The 25,215-nt window shown below is 42.3% G+C and overlaps 1 protein-coding gene across 1 annotated transcript in view; it reads right to left on the minus strand.

Moving 5' to 3' along the window:
- Nucleotides 1-24,108, minus strand: part of LOC147109246 (ena/VASP-like protein) — a 354,043-nt gene extending 329,935 nt beyond the window's left edge. The window contains exon 1 of the mRNA XM_086002994.1: nucleotides 23,606-24,108. Coding sequence (XP_085859120.1) covers nucleotides 23,606-23,610 — 5 coding nt within the window. The 5' untranslated portion in view covers nucleotides 23,611-24,108. The remainder of the gene's footprint in view (nucleotides 1-23,605) is intronic.
- Nucleotides 24,109-25,215: the final 1,107 nt, after the last annotated feature.

Below are 25,215 nucleotides of genomic sequence, written 5' to 3' on the forward strand. Positions count from 1 at the left end.
ATACATCCCCAAGGAGGATAATAGTGATTTGGAGAGAGTAGATTGGACCTTGGATGTTACAAATTCAGTTCTTCGGCAGAGAACTGCTCAGATTCAGTCGTGTCAGTAGCTCCCTTAGTGCGCTGGTCACCTGCTTCATATTGGTGTTGACTCTCACTGTCCTATATCTACTATCACTAGCAGGACCCGAAGCGTTAACAATGAAACTCCCTCATGTTTTGGACTGGATCCGTGTACTCCTTCAGTCTCTCCGAAGGCACTGAAGTGAATATCAGGCAGGTTCTAGAACTGCTGATCAATCTTCCCCAGTTTATCGATCAATCGGTGAAAATGAAAGTTACCACCAATCTCCTCTGTATTTGGTCCTACCACCTAGGACAGCAGTTTACTCCCTTTGCAGCCTTCATATGTTGGACTGACCTTCTGCTGTCTGTCCTGTATTTTTTTTTTAAGTCTCTCTCGCTGACCCACAGAGATCAAGAGTTTATCAATACCAAGGTGCTAGATTTCTTTATGAATGACCCAACATAGTAAATGAATTGCCTATTTGATCTCTGAAAAGGTGCCACTTCCCATTTTGTAGAATAACCATTCACCTGCTGATGGAATCACAGCTCAGCATGGGGCTATCCTGAAAAGCCAATACCTTTTAGACAGATAGCAAAATACTGCGGATGCTGGAAATCCAAAAGAACAGAAATTGCTGGAAAAACCCAGCAGGCCAGGCAACATCCGTGGAGAGAGAAACGGAGTCAACGTTTCAGGTTGAAACCCTTTGTCAGGACTGAGAGAAAACACAGGAAATGAAACAGATTAAAAGGCCAGTTTGGGAGCTGGGAAATGGGGATGAAAGAACAAAAGAGAAGTGAAGAGACATTAAGAGGTATTCAAGACAAGACGAGATGGTGATAGGACTAGTAAAGAGACAAAAGACAGCTCGAGATGTTTATTAAATGGATGCAGTGTGAAGTGTGAAATGCACTGGCAGAATGAGAGACAGCTGCCATGTGGGAAAGAATAAAAGGGGGAAGGGCACAAAACAAAGGTGTGGATAAAAAATATATAAAAGTGTAATAGGGGCCGAGGTTATGATCTGAAATTGTTGAACTCGATATTGAGTCCGGAAGGCTGTAAAGTGCCTAATCGGAAGAGGAGGTGCTGTTCCTCGAGCTTACGCTGGGTTTCCGTGGAACAGTGCAAGAGCCCGAGGACGGTGAGGTCGGAGAGGGAATGGGGCGGTGAATTAAAATGACAGGTGACCGGAAGCTCGGGGTCACCTTTACGGACTGAACGGAGGTGTTCTGCAAAGCGGTCACCCAATCTAGGTTTGGTCTCCCCAATGTAGAGGAGACCACATCTCACAGATACCACAGATTCTCTGTAGAGGGCGCCGTGCTGGATCAGATGCCGGATTAGAGCAAGTCTCCATTCTAAAGCCCACAAAAACTTCCACTGCTGACTGCAAAATCCAGGCCATTGTGTCAGATACCTGAAGATTTGTAATTGATCTTGCAACTATTATGGAGTGAACATAGGGGGGCAACATCACGATCCAAAAAACTTTTGAAATTGTCTTCTCAATACTAAAAATACACACCACTGTTTTTCCACTGGCCAGTTCTGTCTATTTCCCAGCAGTTATTTGATCACTTGCCTTCCTGATGAGGAGTTAGCCACTCTCTGGATAATGGAGTTATTGGAAAATCTCTTTAAATAAGTTCAATACAATTTTCTCTACATAAAATTAATCTTTTGCTTTCTTCCAACTTGTGTTTTATCCTGTTCGCCACTAACGTTTCATTGTAGTCCATCAGTTTTGCTTCTTAAGTTGTATGCCCAGATTTTAATTTTATTTTACCCACTGACACGTTCCAACTTACCTGGTTAAATGATTAATATTTGTTGAAATACTCATTCCTCCCTGGTCTTTCCAAGTTAGCTGATCTCAATTTTGATAGCAATGTGGGCACTGCAACAGCCATCAGTGTTCCTGCGCCAAGGGAGGAAAAATAGCCAAGATTCCAGCTCTTGACTGCCGTGCAGGGATTTCATGCCAATTGCATGTGTAGCATCAGATAAGGCACTAGACAGCTGCTGGTGCCCATGGAACTATACCCAGTATGAGTCACAGCTTTCAGGAAAGGAAGGGGAAAATAGGAGAGAATAATTGGCCTGGTCAGGGGAGGGGCAGGGTGAATTCATTCCTTCATTAGCTTCTTCAATTGATTTTTCTTTTAGCACTCTTTACTTATCTCTTCTTTTGTTACACTGAACCTCATCTCATCCAGGAGAACTACCTCATGCCCCCTTGATACCATTACCACTAAATTGCAAACTACACAACTTCTCTTTCTGGACCCCATGCTGGCTGACAATTGTAAGTGATGTTTGATGTTCTCTCCTCAGGTACTGTCCCCGTCCCTTTCAAAACTGCCATCATCACCCCACTCCTCAAAAAATCCTCAACCCACTGTCCTTGCAAACTATCGCTCAATCTCCAACCTTACTTTCCTCTCCAAAGTCCTTGAACGTGTTGTTGCCTCCCAAATCTGTGTCCATCTCTCCTGTAACTCCCTATTTGGATCTATCCAATCAGGTTTCCACCCCTCGCACAGCACTAAAACAGCGCCAACCAAAGTCATGAACAACATTTTCGGTGTCTGTGAGCGTGGTGGATTATTCCTCCTTGACCATTCTGCTGCCATCTAATCAACGCTAGCCAGAACATCCCCATTAATGACTTCTTTTACATCTGTTGCACCATTACCATGGCAACCCCCCAAATTATCAATATCCCGGTCTTCTTTCTCTTTTACATGATGTCCCTCAGCAACACCATCCCCAGCCATGGGCTCAGCTGCCCCATGCACATTTACAACACTCATCTCTACCTCTCCATTACCACTGCCTCTCTGCTGTTAGACTGCGTGCCGATATCCAGTCTTAAATGAGCCATAATTTCCTCCAGTTAAACATTTGGAAGACCAAAATTATTGCCTTGGACCCCCAAAAAATCTACCTTTGCCAACTACTCCATTCCCCCTCCCTGACACTAACTCAGGACTTTTTATACAGACCTCCACTCCTTGCTCAAACAATAATCGTCTTTCCAGGGTTTTCCTCGTTGAAATTACCTATTCGCTGCTATTTTTGTTTTTTGTGCCCTATCTCAGATATGCATGAAAGAAAGAGACTCAATCATCCCCAACCTCAGAGCACATTGCAAAATAAACAAGCAATACAAAATTTCAAATACTATGGGGGAAAAATTCGGTTGCTTTGCGCCTCACATTAATGCCCTAAGAGGGTGTTAATGGGGCGCAAAGCAACTAGCGCCCAGGCGTGGCGATGTTTGCGCTGCTCGCAAAATTGACCAGACATTTTGCGGCGGCACTAAACACTACCGCCATGATCTCCTGTGCCCGCAGATCGTGACGTCAGTCGAGCGTGCAACGCCCCGGTAGTGCCCGGACCAGATATTGAGTGGCACCACCTGGCTTTTCGCCTGCCGCTAGCAACGACAGGTAGAGGGGAACATTTGCAGTCAGGAAGGGACTAGGAGAAGTGCTATTTAAAGGTGGCCACTTCCTGCCTTTTTTGTCGGCGATATTTTTGCACCACGCATTCTGAGAGAGAGAGAGAGAGAGACTTCTGGAGAGATTCAACGCTGTGTGCAGGAGTTTTGGGTACTGAGCAGCACTTTGCAGGTTCATTTTGCTTTGACCTTCCTTGCATCGATTTAGAAGAGACTATGGGGGCTGCACTCCGAGCTCTTTCCCTGGGTCTTTCCATTGTTCTTTCCAGCAGAATTGATGTACAGGTTTCTCCAGGCCGAGATTCAAGGCTGTAATAAGCAGGGTGTTGCTGGAGAGCAAGATCAACCCTTCCCTTTAAGAACTGGTCGGCACCAGTGTGTCTGTGTTCCACTGCTGACAGACATCACCTGAGCTTCGCCCGCGCTCTGAGTTAGCGCCTACTGCCTCGGCATTAGCGTCTTAAGAGAGGTGTGTAGCGCTTCAGACACCTCCAGAGGCGATAGAAGCCAAGTTTGCAGTCGGAGGAGATAATTAGTGCCAGACGCTAAACTTTGCACCCAGCCGATAATTGCGCCCCAAACAGGGCGATACCAAATTTCTCCCCCTAAGTTTTATTTATCACACGAGGGTTTCGAATTAAGACATTTTTTTAAAGTTTCTTATCATAATGGAGAAATTTGACACTCCACAAAATTAAAATAAGTTTTTCATAGAAACATAGAAGATAGGAGCAGGAGTAGGCCATTCGGCCCCTCGAGCCTGCTCCACCATTTAAATGAGATCATGGCTGATCATCCAAATTCAGTACCCTGTCCCTGCTTTCTCCCCATATCCCTTGATCCCTTTAGCCTTAAGAAATATATCTAACTCCTTTTTGAATATGTTTAATGAATTGGCCTCAACTGCCTTCTGTGGTAGAGAATTCCACAGGTTCACCACTCTCTGGGTGAAGAAATTCCTCCTCATCTCTGTCCTAAATGGCTTACCCCTTATCCTTAGACTGTGACCCCTGGTTCTGGACTCCCCCGCCATCGGGAACATCCTTCCTGCATCTAGTCTGTCTAGTCCTGTTAGAATTTTAGAAGTTTCATTGAGATCCCCTCTCATTCTTCTAAACTCCAGCAAATATAAGCCCAATCGACCCAATCTCTCCTCATACGTCATTCCTGCCATCCTAGGTATCAGTCTGGTGAATCTTCGCTGCACTCCCTCCATGGCAAGAACATCCTTCCTCAGCTAAGGCGACCAAAACTGCACACAATACTCAAGGTGTTGTCTCACCAAGGCCCTGTACAACTGCAGCAAGAAACCCTTGCTCCTGTACTCGAATCCTCTCACTATGAAGGCCAACATACCATTTCCCTTATTAACCGCCTGCTGCACCTGCATGCTTACCTTCAGCGACTGGTGCACAACGGCACCCAGGTCTCGTTGCACTTCCTCTTTTCCCAATCTATTGCCGTTCAGATAATAAACTGCCTTCCTGTTTTTGCCACCGAAGTGGATAACCTCGCATTTATCCACATTATACTGCATCTGCCATGCATCTGCCCAATCACCCAACCTGTCCAAATCATACTGGCGTTTCTCTGCATCCTCCTCACAGCACACATGCCCACCCAGTTTTGTGTCGTCTGCAAACTTGGAGATATTACATCTAGTTCCCTCATCTAGATCATTAATATATACAGTATTGTGAATAGCTGGGGTCCTAGCACCGATCCCTGCGGTACCCCACTAGTCACTGCCTGCCACTCGGAAAAAGACCCATTTATTCCAACTCTTTGCTTCCTGTCTGCCAACCAGTTCTCTACCCAAGTCAGTACGTTATCCCCAATCCCATGTGCTTTAACTTTGCACGCTAATCTCTTATGCGGGACCTTATCGAAAGCCTTCTGAAAGTCCAAATACACCACACCCACTGGTTCTCCCTTATCTATTCTACCAGTTACATCCTCAAAAAATTCCAGTAGATTAGTCAAGCACGATTTACCTTTTGTAAATCCATGTTGACTTTGTCTGATCCTGTCACTGTTTTCCAAGTGCTCTGCTGTTACATCTTTTATAATGGACTCTAGCCTTTCCCCACTACCGATGTCAGGCTTACCGGTCTATAATTCCCCGTTTTCTCTCCACCACCTTTTTTAAATAGTGGGGTTACATTAGCTACCCTCCAATCCATGGGAACTGTTCCAGAGTCTATAGAATTTTGGAAGATGACCAGCAATGCATCTACTATTTCTAGGGCCACTTCCTTAAGTACCCTAGGATGTAGATTATCAGGCCCTGGGGATTTATCGGCCTTTAATCCCGTCAATTTCCCTAACACCATTTCCCTACAAATACTGATTTCATTCAGTTCCTCCCCCTCATTAGACCCTATGTTCCCCGACATCTCTGGGAGGTTATTTGTGTCCTCCTTTGTGAAGACAGAGCCAAAGTATGTATTTAATTGGTCAGCCATTTCTTTGTTCCCCATTATAAATTCCCCTGATTCTGACTGCAAGGGACTTACGCTTGACTTCACCAATCTTTTTCTCTTCACATATCTATAGAAACTTTTGCAGTCAGTTTTTATGTTCCCTGCAAGCTTACTCTCATACTCTATTTTCCCCTTCTTAATTAATCCTTTTGTCCTCCTTTGCTGAATCCTAAACTGCTCCCAATCCTCAGGTTTGCTGCTTTTTCTGGCCAATTAATATGTCCTCTCCTTGGATCTTATGCTATCCCTAATTTCCCTTGTTAGCCATGGTTGAGTCACCTTTTTTGTTTTATTTTTATGCCAGACAGGGATGAACCAATTCTGTAGTTCATCCACGTGATCTTTAAATGTTTGCCATTGCCTATCCACCGTCAACCCTTTAAGTAACGTTCCCCAATCCTAGCCAACTCGCACCTCATACCATCGTAGTTTCCTTTATTTAAATTCAGAACCCTAGTCTCCGAGTCAAATACTTCACTCTCAATCTTAATGAAGAATTCTATCATATTATGATCGCTCTTCCCCAGGGGGCCACGCAAAACAAGATTGCTAATTAATCCTTTCTCATTACATAATACCCAGTCTAAGATGGCCTGATCTCTAGTTGGTTCCTCCACATATTGGTCCAGGAAACCATTCCGTATACACTCTAGGAATTCCTCCTCCACAGTATTATTACTAATTTGGTTAGCCCAATCTATATGTAGATTAAAGTCACTCATGATAACTGCTGTGCCCTTATTGCACGCGTCTCTAATTTCCCATTTAATGCCATCCCCAACCTCAGCATTACTGTTTGGGGGTCTGTATACCACTCCCACTAACCTTTTCTGCCCCTTGGTATTTCTCAGCTCTACCCATAGAGATTCCACATCATCAGAGCTAATATACTTCCTTACTATTGTTTTCAGGGCCATAATGTTTGTTTAGCAGTCAATACGCTGTTAAAACTCCAGTTATACCTAATCCAACAAGGCCTGACTTTTAATGGGGTATTTAACAGAGATATTATTGCAGAAAAGCCAAAGTTTTCGTCAGTTTCATTAATTTCACTGATTGCCAGCTGTGCGGGGGGCGGGGGCCCACAGTGCAGCCAGTGTCGGAGCAGTGATTGACAGACTGCAACTTCAGGATTTCTGCGTTTAGATGCGCATGCGCTACATCCTGAAGTTGCGGTCAGTTTAAAAGGGGTGTTAACAGCAAACACTGATAAGTTCGCTGTTATTACCCACCGCAAATTCCGGGCCAATATTAAACATTCTCCCCTTGTTATTATATAGGCAGCATGATTTGCAAGTGCTACTACACAAACAGTTTAATTTCTGTAATGCACAGCTACATAATCTGCAGTCTTGATTTATGAGCACATTTTGCCGTTTCTAAAAGTCAATGCTAAATTTATCGGTGAGACATGCTAGCCTGGATTTTAAAATAAGTGGATTAACGTGGTGTTAAAATCATGCCAATCAGAAAGTCTAGGCTGTTAGATTAGTTAGCTGCTATGCAATTATTGCTCTGCACTTAACGTGTCCCAGAATTTACAACACTGCATTTCTGTTTTCTTTAATTCAAGGTTATTGAAAGGAACCATATCATGTTCTGAGCTAGCTTTTGTTTTGCATAATAAAATGCATGTTTAGACAGCACATGAAACTGCAGAAATAATTTTTTTTTAATGTGGTCTATAGAGGAGACACAGGTATTCTGACTAAAGTAAATGACGTCAGCTTGCATCATGTGATAGGATATTATAGAGTTATTTTTTACAATCTGATACCAAGCTAGTTACTATACTAAGTTCTAAATCAAGCCAAAGTTCAATGTATCTACCAGCAATCAGCCACAAACAATACGTGCATTCAAAAAACAGTCAAATTAGCTCAGGTTGGCCTTCAGCCAATTTGCAAGTATAAAAATAGTACAATAGCCAACAGAAAAAAACATTCAAGATGTATTTACTAGTTTATGTCTTGGAATGGACTTGACAGCTGAGTGACCAGCAGAAACATTTTTGATATTACCAGAGACCATTGTTTACAGCAATTGAGGAGGTGGTTGCATTTTAAGTTTCACAAACATATTGCATGAGCTCACATCTTTGAAACTTCGTACAGTGTTGGCTAGGTCTTTTGGGATGAGCACCAGGTAGAGTCCAAGCACTACCTAATGAGGAGGAAGGAGGGGATAAAGAAGTAAAAATCAGAAGGCGAACCACCCATCTCTTCTCGCACTGGTAGCAAAGCAACACAGAAGGTCCTGGGAGGGAGTTTCCTGCCAGAACTCTCACCCTATGGATGGTCTGTAGTGCAGAGATGTTGGTAAAAAAGGAACTTTTCCCAAAAAAATCTAACTAGAATGATGATTGCAAATGGCTATCAAGGAATGCACTGCTGAGTCAGGAGTTGTTGTAGTGATTGGAGTGAACTGGAGCTGGGAGCACATTTTATGCCCCTCTCTATCGATCTGGGTCCTGAACATAAATCTTAAAAACTTTAGAAAAGTGGCTTGAAAGTTAGTGAGCCAGCTGGTAACTATTTATACAGGATGTTTAGTCCATAAAATTACTAGGTATAGTGTCTGTACACATTTGGTTGCAGCCTTCATATTCCACTAAGTGCAGACCAGCAGCTAGAGTTAAACTTCCAGCTGAAAGCTCGAGGTCTTACTCGGACAGTAAAAGGAGTCATTTTCAAATTCACAACGTTTGAAGTTTTCTGCCTCATTAACTTTTACAGAAGACAACAACTTGCATTTTTATAGCACCTTTCATGACCTCAGGACGTCCCGAAGCGCTTTACAGCCAATGAAGTACTTTTGAAGTGTAGTCACTGTTGTAATGTGGGAATATATAATTCAATATAAACCTGTAGCTTTCCTGTAGAACTCAATTAATTCATTTTTAGCACAAAAGTTTAAATTACTTTTAAAATAAAAGCTTTAAAACTAAAATACTCCAGATTACATTGTCTCATGTGCACAATATATTTTTGGAGTCAGCACATGAGCATAGGTGAAATTAATTTAGTTCAGGATTCAAACAATCCCCAACAATTGACTCACTCCCTCCATGCAGAATAACACCTCTCCTCCATTCCTACTGTTGGAAATGTCTCCTCTTACTATCAGGACTATAACCTGGTGTTGTGTGACTTCTTACATTTATCAGGAATTTGTCCTTTTTAGATTCTGCCTGCCTTTCTTCAAGTACTTCCAGTAAAATGGCAGATGCTCCCTCAGCCAGTTCCACTACCGCATCTGTGCTAGTCTTACTTACGAACATACGAATTAGGAGCAGGAGTAGGCCACTCGGCCCTTCGAGCCTGCGCCGCCATTCAATAAGATCATGGCTGATCCAATTACTCCACATTTCCGCCTTACTTAGAGGACAGCAACAGTCTCTGTTGAAGGAATTGGTTGTAGACTTACAAAGTGTCTGATAAAGTTCTACACAGAATGCTGTAGCTTAATTAAAAGCAGTGAAAATTATGGATAAAGCCTGGGAATGAATAAGAAATTGGCTAAAGGGTAGGAAATAATAGGTACTGATTCAGAGAAAGTTAAAAAGCGTGTTTCTGGGACTTGTACGCTTTCTAACTCACATTAACAACTTGGACTGAGAAGTGCAATGAAAGCTGATCAAATTTACAGATGATACCAACTGAGGGTAGTCAAATATGAAGAGGCAGCCAAGAAATTACAAAACTAGTTAGATACAATATATGTGGGTGGATTGGAGGTAGATGAAATGTAATATGCTTAAGTGCAAATTACTGCACTTAGGAACACACACACACACCATGAATTGTATCAAAATAGCCCAAGGTTGAAATGAGAGTGTTCTAAGTATTAGTAGATTTGGCACTTATCTGGACACTCTGGAGCAACAATCAACAAAGCAAAGGGAATGCTGAACTATAGACCAAAACAAGCCAGAGAATATCATGCCAAAACTGAACAGCACTCTGATCACACCACATGTGAGTTTTGGTCACTGAACTTCAAGCCCTGGAAGTGGTACAGCAAAGAGACACAAGACAGATATTTAACATCAGAGGACAGAGTTGTGTGACCAAGAAAATTAGGGCTTTTCAGCCTTCAAAGGTAATGACTAAGAGGGTAATCTAAAGGAGGTATAAAAGGTAGAGAAAAGATAAATTCAGAATACTAGTTTAAGTTAATTCATGATAGTGGAACAAGAGGGCACAAGTTCAAACTGGCAATAGACACATTTAGGACCGGCGCAAGGAAATTTTTAGACAAGGAGTAATCAATACAAAATAGGCTTCTGCATCGGGTAGTGAAGGCAAACACCTTGGAATCTTTAAGGAACAGTTGGATGCTGTGATGCGAGGTTCTTTCTGGATGGAAGAGTGGGTGAAATGGCATACCCCATTAATATCCATTGTGTAATATACATTGGCAACAATAGGCCAGGCCATTTACTTTCTAATTAAAGGCTTGCTTAAAACCGACTGCTTGGTCATCAGCTACACAATCCCTAAACGTCCTGCCTCTCAAGAGTGCTCTGCCTCATTCCCGACATCCCCTCTTTAATTCAATTGGCTTTTTCAATGTTCAAAACCATTCATTAAAGCTGTAAAAATACTTTAAGATTATAACAGCTTACGTGAAGCAAAAATAGTTTAAGGAACTTTGTCTCCAACTAACAAGAAGTCCTGGTGTGGGGAATAATAAAAACACTGATGCAGTGGAATGCCCTTCGGAGGTTGGGATTCAAGGTGGGTTGTTAGGATAAATTAGAGGGTGCTTTACTCTATATCCGACTATGTATACCTGAACTGGGTGGCAAAATGGAAATGTATTTAAAAAACAACTTGTATTTATATAGCGCCTGTAATGTTTTTAAATGTCCCAAGGTGCTTCACAGGAGCGTTATAAAACAGAATTTGACACCGAGCCACATAAGGAGATATTAGGGCAGGTCAAAGAAGTAGGTTTTAAGGAGTGTCTTAAAAGGAGGAAAGAGAGGTGGAGAGGTTTAGGGAGGGAATTCCAGAGTTTAGGGCCTTGGCAGCTGAAGACACGGCCATCACTGGTGAGGCGATTAAAATCAGGGATGGTCAACAGGCCATTCTTTAACAGAGATATCTCCAGCTCAATGAGCATAAAGCAACAAAACATAAAAATTTATAGAAAAAGTTGATTTTGAAGAGAAACGTGAACACTGTATATAAATATATAGACACAATAGGATCTTGACAATCACTTTACATTTTGATTCCTGTGCAGCCTGTCATAAGACCATATGATAATTAGAAATGGGGAGGGCCATTTGCTCCCATCTCAGTTAGTCTATCTAGAAAGACCTTAAAGGATTCCCCTCGGTAGCAGCCAATTGTTTCTTAAATGATTCCAGGATTTTTTACCTCCATTACTCTATCCAGGAGTCCATTCCAGTATTGATTGCTTTTTATATTAAGAAATTCCCTATACCGGTCCAAAAATTATTTTTTTTCCCATTTGAACTTGTGTTCCATGTCCTACTCTTGCAATTTAGTTGAAAATAATTTTCCAGACTAACTTTTTTCTATATCGTTTTCAATCTTATATAAAATCACCACACAGACAACTCCTTTCAAGGCTGAAAAGTAGAAGCTCCCCAATAACAAACACCAGAGATCAACCTTATGGCTCTTTTCTGCACTGCCGTTAGCAGTTGAATGTCTCCCTTGTGACTCAGTGATCAGATCTGGAACTGTATTCAAACTGTAGTCTGAAAAGAGCATTGTACAGTTTGACAGCAAATTTCTTAGATTTTACTCTGTTCTTTTGAACTTATAGTTCACCATTCTAGTGGCTTTGATGATTGTTGCTCTGCATTGATTGGACATGTTGAGCATCTAGTCTAAGACTCCTGGGCTTCTTTCAACATCACCCATAGTTATTCCAAGACCATTTACAAAATATATACCGCCTATTTTTCCTTCCTATATGCTATACATTATACTTGCTCGCGTTAAATTTTATCTTCCATTGTTCTGTCCAATTATATATTTTGCAAAATCATTTTGTAATTTCTGAGATGCTTCTTCCAAATCCATTGCCCCTCGTAGTTTGGGATCACCTCAGTCTAGCTGGAGAATACAAACGTCAATGGGAAATGGGCCAACATTTTCAATTAATTGCCTCTAGATTTGATTGTGCTGAGATCACAAAGAGAATATCTAATGTCAATTTAAAAATGTTAAACAAAGATGTGCACAAGTGGTTTCTTTTTTAATACTAAAAGGATTGATTGATAGACAAACGAGTGTCCAGGTCAAGATTATGGGGGAAAAAATTGGATTGCTTTGCTCCTCCCGTTATCGCCACTGGGGGGGGGGGGGGGCGCTAACGAGGCTCAAAGCCCCTAGCGCCCGGCACCGCTAATGCCTCCCGCGAAACTCAGCGGGAGATTAGCAGCGGCGGTAGCCAGTAGCGCCCCGCAGCGCTGCGCCTCTGGTGATGACATCACCGCCGTGCGAAGCGCCCCGGCCGCAAACTTCGGCTGCGCCCCCTGAACTATCGGCAGACGATATGTCCGACAGGGTCGGGGTGGCGTCTTTGCAGCTGCGGCAGTGGTGTTTAACGGGGCAGGTGTCGGGTGGCCATTTTTCTTCTGTCCGCCTGCCAGCACCTGCCCCCTTCTCTTTTATTCGGGGTGCCGGCCGCGATCGCTCAGCCCGGCACTCCTCTCGAGTGGAGGCCTGCAATACCGCATTGTTGCTCTTAAAAATTGGGATAAATAACAGGGTTTAAAACGACCTGGAGTTGCAGCCGGTGCAGCTGCTTGCGTCAAAAATGTTTTAAAAATGTTGACATTGCAAGGCCTTTGGCTAAATACTCATTGTGTAGGTTGCTCACTAAGGCCCGTGCAGCACGCATATCAGCATTCAAATGTACAGCAAGCTGAAAATCGATCGTAAAGGAGCACAGAGTTTTATCTGAAAAGGCTAATTCTTGTAGCCACCAGTAGTAGTATTTTCAGCTGTTGATTTCACAAACAGTTTTAAAAACTTGTCCCCGTGTTTTATTGGTGATTTTCAGTTTAAACTGGAATTTAATTGCAAAATCCTTACATTAAGTATATAATAGGTACATTATATCAGAGAGACTGCACCTATTCTTTCTTTTGTTCAATACATGCTTAATTTTATATGTATGAAATACAAAAAAGGACATGAAAAGACTAGCTGATCAATCAAGCCCGTGCCATCCCACATGGTGCAATCTACTAATATAATTACACCCACCACTCCATGTGTCATGCATTTTCCTGTGAGAGGCAAAACAAGAGAAAAAAAATCTAAGGACACTTTAGGAAAAGAAGAATCCTGGAAACTCCTCCCCCAACCCCTATAAATGATCAACCAATCTTCAGGAAACCACGGTGACTGGTCCTCGTAATGAGCATAGACGAGGGCTCTTCAGTGCACTGTGAAATTGCCATTCATCATTCATATACAGGAGTGTTGTCCACCAGTGCTAGATACAGGACTTGATTCGCTGTGATCAGCTCCAGAAAACCATTCAGGAAAAAAAATATGCAGCCTTCATGTAGATGATTGTGGGTTCTTTCATTTATAGGGTGATGGAGTCAGAGGTGGGGCAGGGGCATAAAGGTAGTCAGGGCCTCTTTTTCCTCTCAATTAAAGATCTCTGATCAGGTGAGGAAGGAAATGCACTGTTTCTATATATTTAAAAAGTTCATATGTTTGAGAGAATTGTTTTTCCAAAAGAGTGCCTATTATTTTTCTAATGTGTTCGCTCGAACATGACTGAATGTTACATGATATACAAGTATAAATGTTTTCTAATGACATTTAGAAATTTACAAACTTACAAATGAATTTAAATAAACACTTCACTGTCTTAACTAAAACTGTATTTCTCAGAACACAAAAATGCAACAGGCAGTGTACTGTAATGTACAGGAAAATCTTCAGCATTTACTACATATTTTCATTATTTTCACATCCCATCTACGTAGGGTTTATACATATTAAATCAATGTTATCGTGTGATGGAAACTAAGTTGATCAAAGCGAGCCATGACCACAAACAGGGTACTGGAGAGAGAAAAGAGATCCTGGACTGTAGATCAGAATAAAGCCAAGGTCAGAGTAAAGGATTGGAATGCAGTCGATAATAGGATCTAGGTAGAGTCAAAGCCAAGCCCAAATTGATAAAGCAGTATTGTATTGTTAAAGCAAGTCCAGGGATTAGAGAGTGAAGCTGAGAGGGGGAGCAAAGATTGTGAGAAAGAACCTTTAAAGTAATTGCAAAGAGCAACTGCAAAGAACATCTGTCCTGTATTGTTGAGCGCACTACGTTTTCAAAGAGATAACTAATTTGATACATTACCCTATTTTACATTATCAAATGCAATCAATTTCAAGCAGTAGTATAATGACAATTAAGGTGCACAGTTAGCTGTCCAAATTTACTTTTTTTTTTAAATGACTCGTTGCTGAGCTGAACAGAGACATTTCCATTTAAAGCTCTGTTCTGTAAACTTTTACAACCTGCGATGTTTAGACTTTGTTCCTTTTATGGTGTTCAACTGAAATAAACATTTCATTCCTTTTCCATTTGTCAAAGCTTGTTCCATTTTTGGAATGTTTTGTTCATCAGTTCACAGTTGGTTAATGGCTTTTTGATTGTTCTGTGGCTGAATGGGACACAGCTCAATTTGAAAGCAGTTTGTTTGAGTGCATGTGTGTCCAAAAGACCCTTTATACTGCTGTCTGTTTGGAGAATGTTCCTCCTCTTTACTATACATGGACTATTTGCATGTCTAACTAGGTGGAAAACCTCTGGTTGAACCTACTGGGTTTTGAAAGTTTTGTTCTGCTGCCACACACACGTTAATTTTTAACCATTGAGTAACAAATGGCCTTTGTAGCCTTTTATTTTAAAAAGCACCTCTTCTATCTAATGACTTTCTGTACAATTTAATCGATAAATGTTACTTAGCAGAATTAGAGACATACACAAAACAGATCCTTACATGAATCATAATAATATTCTGTAAAATAAAACCAAAAACAGCTGGATGAATTTGTAATATTTTGGTGCCAAACTGTTGTCACAGTCCTCAAACATTACAGTAATAAATTTAAAGCTTTTAAAATAGATAGTTAACTTTCTATCAAAAACAAGTTGTTACTAAGTTGCATAAAGTAAATCCAAAAACATGAAAGCACAATACAAAATGTCACCTGCAGTATATCATCTTAATAATTGGAACTTATTTAAAATCACTGCATTCTGTATTGGTGTAAAAATACCCTCAAATGAAGAACTGAATTCTGTTTATTTTTAGTGCCTTGGTGTGGGTGTATTTAATGTGTCACTGCACTGAAACTACTGTCATTTGGTGGCATAATGAACCATTTCATGCTGCCACATAATTATATAAGCGAGGTACCTAAAATGTGCATCCAGCAAGCTTTAGCATCAGAATCTTGTCAGGGCATGAGGATAGAAATTACCTCACAGAGCGCACATTAAAATTGCAGAGACCACTTCCACTCATTGAGGATCACAATGTGGTTTCAAAAAGGCACCAAGATGTTTCAAACATCTCAGCACTGTGTAAGTAAGCATGCACATCTGTGCTTTAAAAAATGAACATTTAGTTTGTAACACTTTTGGTCTGTTTGGAGGCAGTGTATTTTACCTCATGGTAGTCACACTAGATATACCACCTTAAACTTAGTGAAATATGACTGGTGGCTCTTTAGATGGCACATTAACACTGCCTCTTCAGTAGCACATCACAGGTTTAATACAACAGAGCAAACAAATATGGAATAGAATATCAGCCAATGTGCAAATCACAAGAAAACACATCTCCATTACGAAATATGGAACAAGCACATTTTTCTCAAAACAGGTGAAGCAAAATTCTGTCATAGGTACAACACCAAGTTAGGTCACTGCAATTTAGTTTGCTTGCCTCAATCCAAACAAGTTGTAGAGAATGATGGTCTGCACAACTCCAAAATTCATACTGGTTCACTGGATCAAGATTAGTAAATCTCGTAACATGCCAGTGGGCAATGGAAGCTCCACTGTGCTGACAAACTAGTTTATGCATTCTGATGCTCAACCATGTTCCCTACAATGTTCTTGCATATGCAAGTTTCAAATGGTACCTCAGGCACTGTGTGCAAAGCAAGTGAACTTTAAAATCAGCCTGGTAATAATTTTCAGCTTCTGGTCCCACTCTATAGCTGGCGTGTAGTCTGATTTTTGAACACAAAACAATCTTCCAATGCTGCATGTCATTCCGCATCTAGCATTGCGTGTCTTCATGTCTATATAATCCATTTTTGGATAGAACATTTCTGTAGTAACAGGCAATACTACACAGATTTTGGGACTGAGTATTAATTGCTAGTTTTGAACTAAATTCAGGTAGGTCCTCTGCACTATAACTGAGCTAACCAAACACAGTACATTGACGGCAATACTTAATCATATATATATATATATATTTATTATAATATATTTACATAAGGTACAATGTTTATTGAATGCAAGTCCACAGCAATTCTAACCCAGATATTAATTCAAACTCAAATATATCAATTATGTTTATTATAAATCCTATTCTTAACTAATGAAATATTAGTAATACTAAAGGTAAGGACTAATCTTATCCTCCAGTACATTTCTGTAAAATACTGTACAGTGCTGGTGATTCTTCTTGTATATGTTTATTGAATGAAGTCCTCTGCATTTTAAAAATATATAAGGAGACTAGCCTCTCATTCAGGTATGTCATCTTTTTGACATTCCTGAGGCTAGACTTGGAAATGACATTTTGTTGCTTTGCCACAGGTCTCCCAGCACTCCCTACTTCTCATCTCCATTAATAGTGGATAGAGCCTTCCATTGAAGTAGCTGGGTTCTGGGAAGAAGGAGCCAAGATTAAGTGACAGCCTTCTACAACTAGGTTTGGAAACAGTGAAAAGACAGCTGCACAGATTGGGAGGTCAGCTACCTTGCAATGAATTTATAAGAACATAAGAAATAGGAGCAGGAGTAGGCCAATCGGCCCCTCGAGCCTGCTCCGCCATTCAATAAGATCATGGCTGATCTGATCCTAACCGCCAATCCACTAGCACAGAACCATCTCCTGAATCTAACAGAATTAGACACACGAAATAGGAGCAGGATCAGGCTACGCGGCCCCTGGGCCCGCTCCGCTACCCACAGGGCCATGAGCGATCCGAACCTAGACTCATGTCCAAATTCCTGCCCGCTCCCCGTAACCCTTAATTCCCTTTACTTCTAGGAAACTGTCTATTTCTGTTTTAAATTTATGTAATGATGTAGCTTCTACAGCTTTTTGGGGCAGCATATTCCATGGACCTACCACCCTCTCAGTGAAGTAGTTCCTCCTCATCTCAGTTTTGAAAGAGCAGCCCCTTATTCTAAGACTATGCCCCTAGTTCTAGTTTCACCCATCATCGGGAACATCCTCCCCGCATCCACCCGATCCAACCCCTTCACAATCTTATATGTTTCAATAAGATCGCCTCTCATTCTTCTGAGCTCCAATGAGTAGAGTCCCAATCTACTCAACCTCTCCTCATATGTCCATCCCCTCATCCCTGGGATTAACCGAGTGAGCCTTCTTTGTACTGACTCGAGAGCAAGTATGTCCTTTCTTAAGTATGGACACCAAAACTGTATGCAGTATTCCAGGTGCGGTCTCACCAATACCTTGTACAACTGAAGCAATACCCCCCTATTTTTATATTCTATCCCCCTAGCAATGAAAGCCAACATTCCATTGGCCTTCTTAATCACTTGCTGCACCTGCATACTAACCTTTTGAGTTTCGTGCACCAGGACCCCCAGATCCCTTTGTACTTCAGTACTTTCCAGTTTCTTGCCATTAAGATAATAACTTGCTCTACGATTTTTCCTGCCAAAGTGCATAACCTCACACTTTCCAGTATTGTATTCCATCTGCCAAATCTCTGCCCACTTACTTAGCCTGTCTATGTCCCCTTGCAGGTTTTTTATGTCCTCCTCACTCACTACTTTCCCTCCCATCTTAGTATCATCTGCAAACTTTGATATGTTACACTCGGTCCCCTCCTCCAAATCGTTAATATAGATTGTAAAGAGTTGGGGACCCAGCACTGACCCCTGCAGAACACCACTAGTTACTGATTGCCAGTCTGAGAATGAACCATTTATCCCAACTCTCTGCCTTCTGTTAGATAGCCAATCCTCTATCCATGCCAGAATATTACCCCCAATCCCGTGATTTTTTATCTTAAGCAATAATCTTTTGTGTGGCACCTTGTCAAATGCCTTTTGGAAGTCTAAATACACTACGTCCACTGGTTCCCCTTTATCCACCCTATATGTTACTTCCTCAAAGAACTCCAGCAAATTTGTCAAACATGACTTTCCCTTCATAAAACCATGCTGACTTTGTCCTATTAAATTATGATTTATGCAAGGATGTGTTGTTTTTTTTAACAGAATCAAGACTATGGGAACGGCAGCATAGTGGTTATGTTACTGGGCTTGTAATCCAGAAGCCTGGACTAAAGATCTGGCAGATGCGAGTTCAAATCCCATGGCAGCTGGGGAATTTAAATTCAATTAAATAAATCTGGAATAAAAAAGAAAATTTAGGGAAGGAAGGTCTGACCTATATGTGACTCTTAACTGCCCTCTGAAATGGCCAAGCAAGCCACTCAGTTATAAAAAAAACTGCTACAAAAAGCAATAAGAATAAAACCAGACGCACAACAGACACGACAACGGCACACCCAGCCCAGTTCACCCTGCAAAGCCCTCCTCACCAATAGCTGGGGACTTGTGCCAAAATTGGGAGAGCTGTCCCAGACTAGTCAAGCAACAGCCTGACAGAATCATACCTTTCAGCCAATGTCCCAAACTCCACCTGTGAAGAAGTGGCCCTGGGAATCCTCAATATTGACTCTGGACCCCATGAAGTCTCATGGGCAAGGAAACCTACTGCCCTCCCTCAGCTGATGAATCAGTATTCCTTCATGTTGAACACCACTTAGAAGATGCACTGAGAGTAGCAAAGGCACAGAATGTTCTCTGGGTGGGGGACTTCAATATCCATCACCAAAAGTGACTCGGTAGCACCACTACTGACCAAGCTGCATGCCAGGAGCAACACTAGGCATACCTAAAAATGAGGTGCTAAGCTGCAACACAGGACTACATGCATGCTCAGAAGCAGCATGCTATAGACAGGGCTAAGCGATGCCACTATACCACCCCATCAGTCTACTCTCAATCATCAGCAAAGTGATGGAAGGTGTCATCAACAGTGCTATCAAGCAGCACCTGCTCACTGATGCCCAGTTTGGGTTCTGCCCAAACATGGACAAAAGAGCTGAATTCCAGAGGTGAGGTGAGAGCGACTGCCCTTGACATTAAGGCAGCATTTGAGCAAGTGTGGCATCAAGGAGCCCTAGTAAAACGGGAATCAGGGGGAAAACACTCCACTGGCTGGAGTCATACCTAGCACAAAGGAAGATGTTTGTGGTGGTTGGAGGTCAATCACCACAGCCCCAGGACATCGCTGCAAGAGTTCCTCAGGACCGTGTCCTAGGCCCAACCATCTTCAGCTGCTTCATTAATGACCTTCCCTCCATCATAATGTCAGAAGTGGGGATGTTTGCTGATGACTGCAGTGTTCAGTGCCATTTGCAACTCCTCAGATAATGAAGCAGTCCATGCCCACATGCAGCAAGAACTGGACGACATTCAGACTAGGGCTGATAAGTGGCAGGTCACACAAGTGCCAGGCAATGACTATCTCCAACAATCGTGCATCTAACCACCATCCCTTGACATTCAACAGCATTACCATCGCTGAATCCCTCACCAACAATATCCTGGGGGATCACCATTGACCAGAAACTTAACTGGACCAGGCACATAAATACTGTGGCAACAATAGCAGGTCAGAGGTTGGGTATTCTGCAGTGAGTGTCTCACCTCCTGACTCCCCAAACCCTTTCCACCATCTACAAGGCACAAGTCAAGGGTGTGATAGAATACTCTCCACTTGCGTAGATGAGTGCAGCTCCAACAACACTCAAGAAGCTCAACACCATCCAAGACAATGCAGCCCGCTTGATTGGCACCCCATCCACCACCTTAAACATTCCCTCCCTCCACCACTGGCATACCGTGGCTGCAGTGTGTACCATCTACAAGATGCACTGCAGCAACTCACCAAGGCTTCTTCAGCAGCACCTCCCAAACCCGCGACCTCTACCACCTAGAAGGACAAGGGCAGCAGGCGCATGGGAACACCACCACCTCCAAGTTCCCCTCCAAGTCACACACCATCCTGACTTGGAAGTATATCGCTGTAACTTCATCATCGCTGGGTCAAAATCCTGGAACTCCCTCCTTAACAGCACTGTGGGAGTACCTTCACCACATGGACTGCAGCGGTTCAAGAAGGCAGCTCACCCCCCACCTTCTCAAGGGCAACTAGGGATGGGCAATAAATGCTGGCCTTGCCAGCGATGCTCACATCCCACGAACAAATAAAAAAAAACTACCACAAGACATTATCCCCCTATAGTGTTTGTCCCAAAACATCTCTTGGGACAATGGCCCAGTGACAGTGTGGTAGAAGATATGGTCGCAGTATACACTCATAATTCCTACGTGATAAATTCCCATTTTAGCTCCATGGAGGCACTTTCCCCGAGAAGGAAGGAAAAATTAGAAAGCAAATGAAACCTCAGCACTCTCATGCACCCCCAAAGAGTGGCAAGAATGTGGAACTCACTACCACAGGAGGTGGTTGAAGCGAATAGTATAGATGCATTTAAAGGGAGGCTAGATAAGCATATGAGGGAAAAGGGAATAGCGGGTTATGCTGATAGATTTAGATGAGGAAAGACGGGAGGAGGCTCGTGTGGAGCATAAATGCCAGCATGGGCTGGTTGGGCCAAATGGCCTGTTTCTGTGTCCTATATCCTATGTAATTAGGATTACCGAGCAACACTGACAGAGGCTTGTAAACAAAGCACCAGTTTGCCCTCTTGGTCACAGAAAGGCACAATATATGGACATACCTAAAGAGGACAATAATTTTAAAATGTAGACACAAAATGGCATGGTGCAATATTCATGCCAAATGTATTAATGCATTAGTACAAATTTTTTGTCCTTTATTTTAACAAAGGAATGCAACCATTTAACACACTTTCTTAAAATAGCAGACAAAGGAATCTTGTAACAATCTGTTAATTACTAATATATCACACACACACACAATTGCAACCCTAAAGTAATTTATAATGGTAAACTTAATCTCTTAAAATTACATTCTGTATTCTCCAGTCGCTCAGTGGTTGAATACACTGAACCCATGTACGCCTAAACCATTCAGATCAGGTAGGTTTCCAGTTCGATCTCTGCTCCATGATGAGTTAGCTGATTTCAACTGGGGCAGCAGTGGGGGCATTCAGTGAAAGCAACAAAAAATCAGCCAAGATTCCTGCTGCTAATAGCTACCCAGTGATCATCGCTGGAAAGTGCCTATGTGCGGATGTCGGGTGAGGACATGATCAGGCTTAGCTGTGATACAGTCAACATCAAATATCCTGCTGACACTCACTGTCTAGCCTCATGCAAGAATGGGCAATTGGGTGTGATACAAGAGGCTGCCAAAATTTCTGAAACTAAACCCAGCATGTCACTCTCAAGGGAGGGAAAGAAATACTGAGGCACGGAGGGGCTAGAAGCATTATTCAAAACTTTCTGTCCACTTTTACTTTATTTGACTTCGATCTCTTACTCTGCACTTTTCCCCATCAGCTTCCACTCACTTGCTCTTTCCAAATACGTCCTCTTCTATTCATTTCCCTCTAAATGAGTTTTCGTTCAAATTTCTCTTCACAGCTAGCTCCAGATCTATTTCTCTGTTCTTCCTGTCTTGCTGAAATTTTCACCCTTTGGCCTCTTTCTACCTCAGTTGCTTCTCTCCAAATCCTCACACTCTTTCCCTCCTGTCCCCAGAATGAGTCTTAAACTCCAAGATTAGCAGTCTAAAAAACTCTGACAGATCTGACCCTGTCTCCAACGGCTCAGCTATCATTGGCTGCTATTTATTGTAAATTATCCCATTTTAAAAATTGTTTTACATAATTATAAAGATATTTTTAGTTCACTGGTAAACAGTAAGAGATGGTATTAAAATATATATGTTACACTATGTAAAATATAAATGGCATGATTTTGCCTTTAAGGCTTGCATTACCTTCTTTACCCATTGAATAATATAGGAATGAGATTACAATAAAAAGGTAATGCCTTTTCACACTCCTGTTGTTCGTCAATGGAACTGAATACATAGGTGTGTTACAAAGTATATGTTGCAATATGGCATTTAAGTCAGTTTGCTATTTTCTCTTAAAATCAGTTTTTGTAAGAATCTGACTTGTCGGATCCCAGTGAAGTGTTTTTATATGGTACACAACTTCTATAGTGATATAAGTAACAATTTCATACATTACACCCATAAGACTGACCTTTGACTCGAAAAAATAATTCAATTAAAACAAAGTAGCAAAACCAAAAAAAAGGTAATAAAGTAATTTTTTTTAAGGTTTTTTAAAATTTTCTAGTGTTGACACATATTCTGAAGCACAAGGAAGATCTTCAGCCACAGCCGTTTACTGGCAGATGGTGCTCATGTCAGAACGCCTGTGCCAAGTCCACAACAGTAGATCCGTAGATCGGCCTGCTAGCACTGGCATTCTTGCTTTACTTGCTTGTTATCAATCAATTTTAAATATTGATGTTTATTTGTGGAAAATAAAAACGACAAGACAGCTATGCCGCTGCCTGGTATGGTGTAGACTGAAGTTATGTCACTGCTACCGTCTTGGCTCCTCCTTTGCAAAACCAACATACTGTAACTGTCATTCCTTCCCCAAACCAACCACACGAGCACCGTGCCACTGCTTACTGCACGCCACATCTGACTTACAACTTCATTAAAGTATGTCATTAAAAACAATCCCTGCAAGCAATGGCATTTATTTCACATTTAATTAATAGCTACGTTTAATTTTAAAATCCAATCATTTCTGGGTCAGTTGACACATTGCACGAAAAGGATTCTCTTTAGGAAAGGTTCTGGTGCTTGCTGGGGTGGGTGAAGATAGAATCCACCAATACAATAACACCGATAGCCAATTTAAAAAAAAATCTGTGCAGTTTGTAGATACCAAATAGGACAACTGCATTTACAGCATATTGGGGCCAAAACAGCACAACCACCCGAGAGACCAGGGGCAGCCGCTCCTGGACAGAGCCAGCCAACCAACCCCTGGAGCGGTGAGTGGAGAGCACAGACCATACATCTAAAAAAACACACAGCTAACAAAAAAAAACACCCACCCTTTGAAAATCACCCATTCTCCTTTCAGCAATTCCAAATCAGCCCGTTTGGAAAGCTGAATCACGATGGGTTTTACTTTTTATTTTGCTCTGCTACTTCGATATGAATCAACCATACGGGGTTTTGTTTAATACGATTAAATCTTACCTCATTTCCAGAAGAAGAATATTCTATGTCTATATACAGTATATATATCTCTGTCTGTGTCCACCCACAGCGCGGGCACAGCCGGTTGCTCCGGTGGGAGAAGCGGCTCGGTGACTCCTCAGTGTTTACACAGCACAGCTGTCAGCTCCCGCCGCCGCGCACCCTCAGACTGCCCTGCAAAGGCTTGCTCTCCTCTAATTATTATTACTGTTATTTACTTCACGTTTTCCTCCTCCTCCTCCCTCTCTCACACAATGTTTTTTTTCTCTCTTGCACTGTTTTTTTATTCGGCTGTTCCCTCGCTCTTTTTCCTCTCTGCCTATTGCTTTCCCTGACATCTTTGCATTGCCACATCTGCCGTCGCCGGGCTCTGGCGGCTCCTCACGTTCCGCAGCTGCCGAGTTGCCATATTATTTTTCTTCTTTCCCTCTCCTCCTCCAATCTGGGACTCGGCTCCACAATGCACCCGGCACACACTTCCGCCTGCAGACTGCCAGAGGTAGACACGGACCTGGCTGGGAGACAGGGAGGGGGCTTCTGCTGCAGAAAGGGAGGAGGAGTGGGACATACATACACAGCAAGTACTAGTGCTGGGAAACAGTGCAGGAGCAGGGAGTGGTGACATTACCTGCTGCAGAGGAAAAAGCAACTACAGCACTTCTTGTTCTAAAGCACCAAAGAAGGAAAAGCTATAGCACGCGAAATAAAATGCACCTTCAGTTATTAGTCGGGGGGCGGGGAGGAATAACTGCAACACTCAATAGAGGGTTGCCACCAACAAATGAGAAATAAGGCGAGAAAGATCTGAAATAAAAACAGATGTTGAAAAAACACAGCAGGTCTGTCAGTATCTGAAAAGAGAAAAAAATAGGCTAACATTTGGATATAGACCCAATGTGGCTTGGAGGTGTGTATTTTTCCAATTCTCTACCTTGACCTGAATAATATAGAAACATAGAAGATAGGAGCAGGAGTAGGCCATTCGGCCCTTCGAGTCTGCTCCGCCATTCAATGAGATCATGGCTGATCATCCAAATTCAGTACCCTGTCCCTGCCTTCTCCCCATATCCCTTGATCCCTTTAGCCTCAAGAAATATATCCAACTCTTTCTTGAATATATTTAATGAACTGGCCTCCACCACCCTCTGTGGCAGAGAATTCCACAGGTTCACCACTCTCTGGGTGAAGAAATTCCTCCTCATTTCAGTCCTAAATGGCTTACCCCTTAGACTATGACCCCTGGTTCTGGACTCCCCGGCCATCAGAAACATCCTTTCTGCATCTAGTCTGTCCAGACCTGACAGAATTTTATAGGTTTTCATGAGATCCCCTCTCAATCTTCTAAACTCCAGTGAGTATAAGCCCAATCGACACAATCTCTCCTCATACGTCATTCCTGCCATCCCAGGTATCAGCCTGGTGAATCTTCGCTGCACTCCCTCCATGGCAAGAACGTCCTTCCTCAGGTAAGGTGGCCAAAACTGCACACAATACTCAAGGTGCGGTCTCACCAAGGCCCTGTACAACTGCAGCAAGACATCCTTGTTCTTGTACTCGAAGCCTCTTGCTACGAAGGCCAACATACCATTTGCCTTCTTAACCGCCTGCTG

Source organism: Somniosus microcephalus, chromosome 12 (assembly GCF_052327205.1).
Source record: "Somniosus microcephalus isolate GS21.2 chromosome 12, FLI_Smic_1.0, whole genome shotgun sequence".
Classification (NCBI taxonomy): Eukaryota; Metazoa; Chordata; class Chondrichthyes; order Squaliformes; family Somniosidae; genus Somniosus; species Somniosus microcephalus.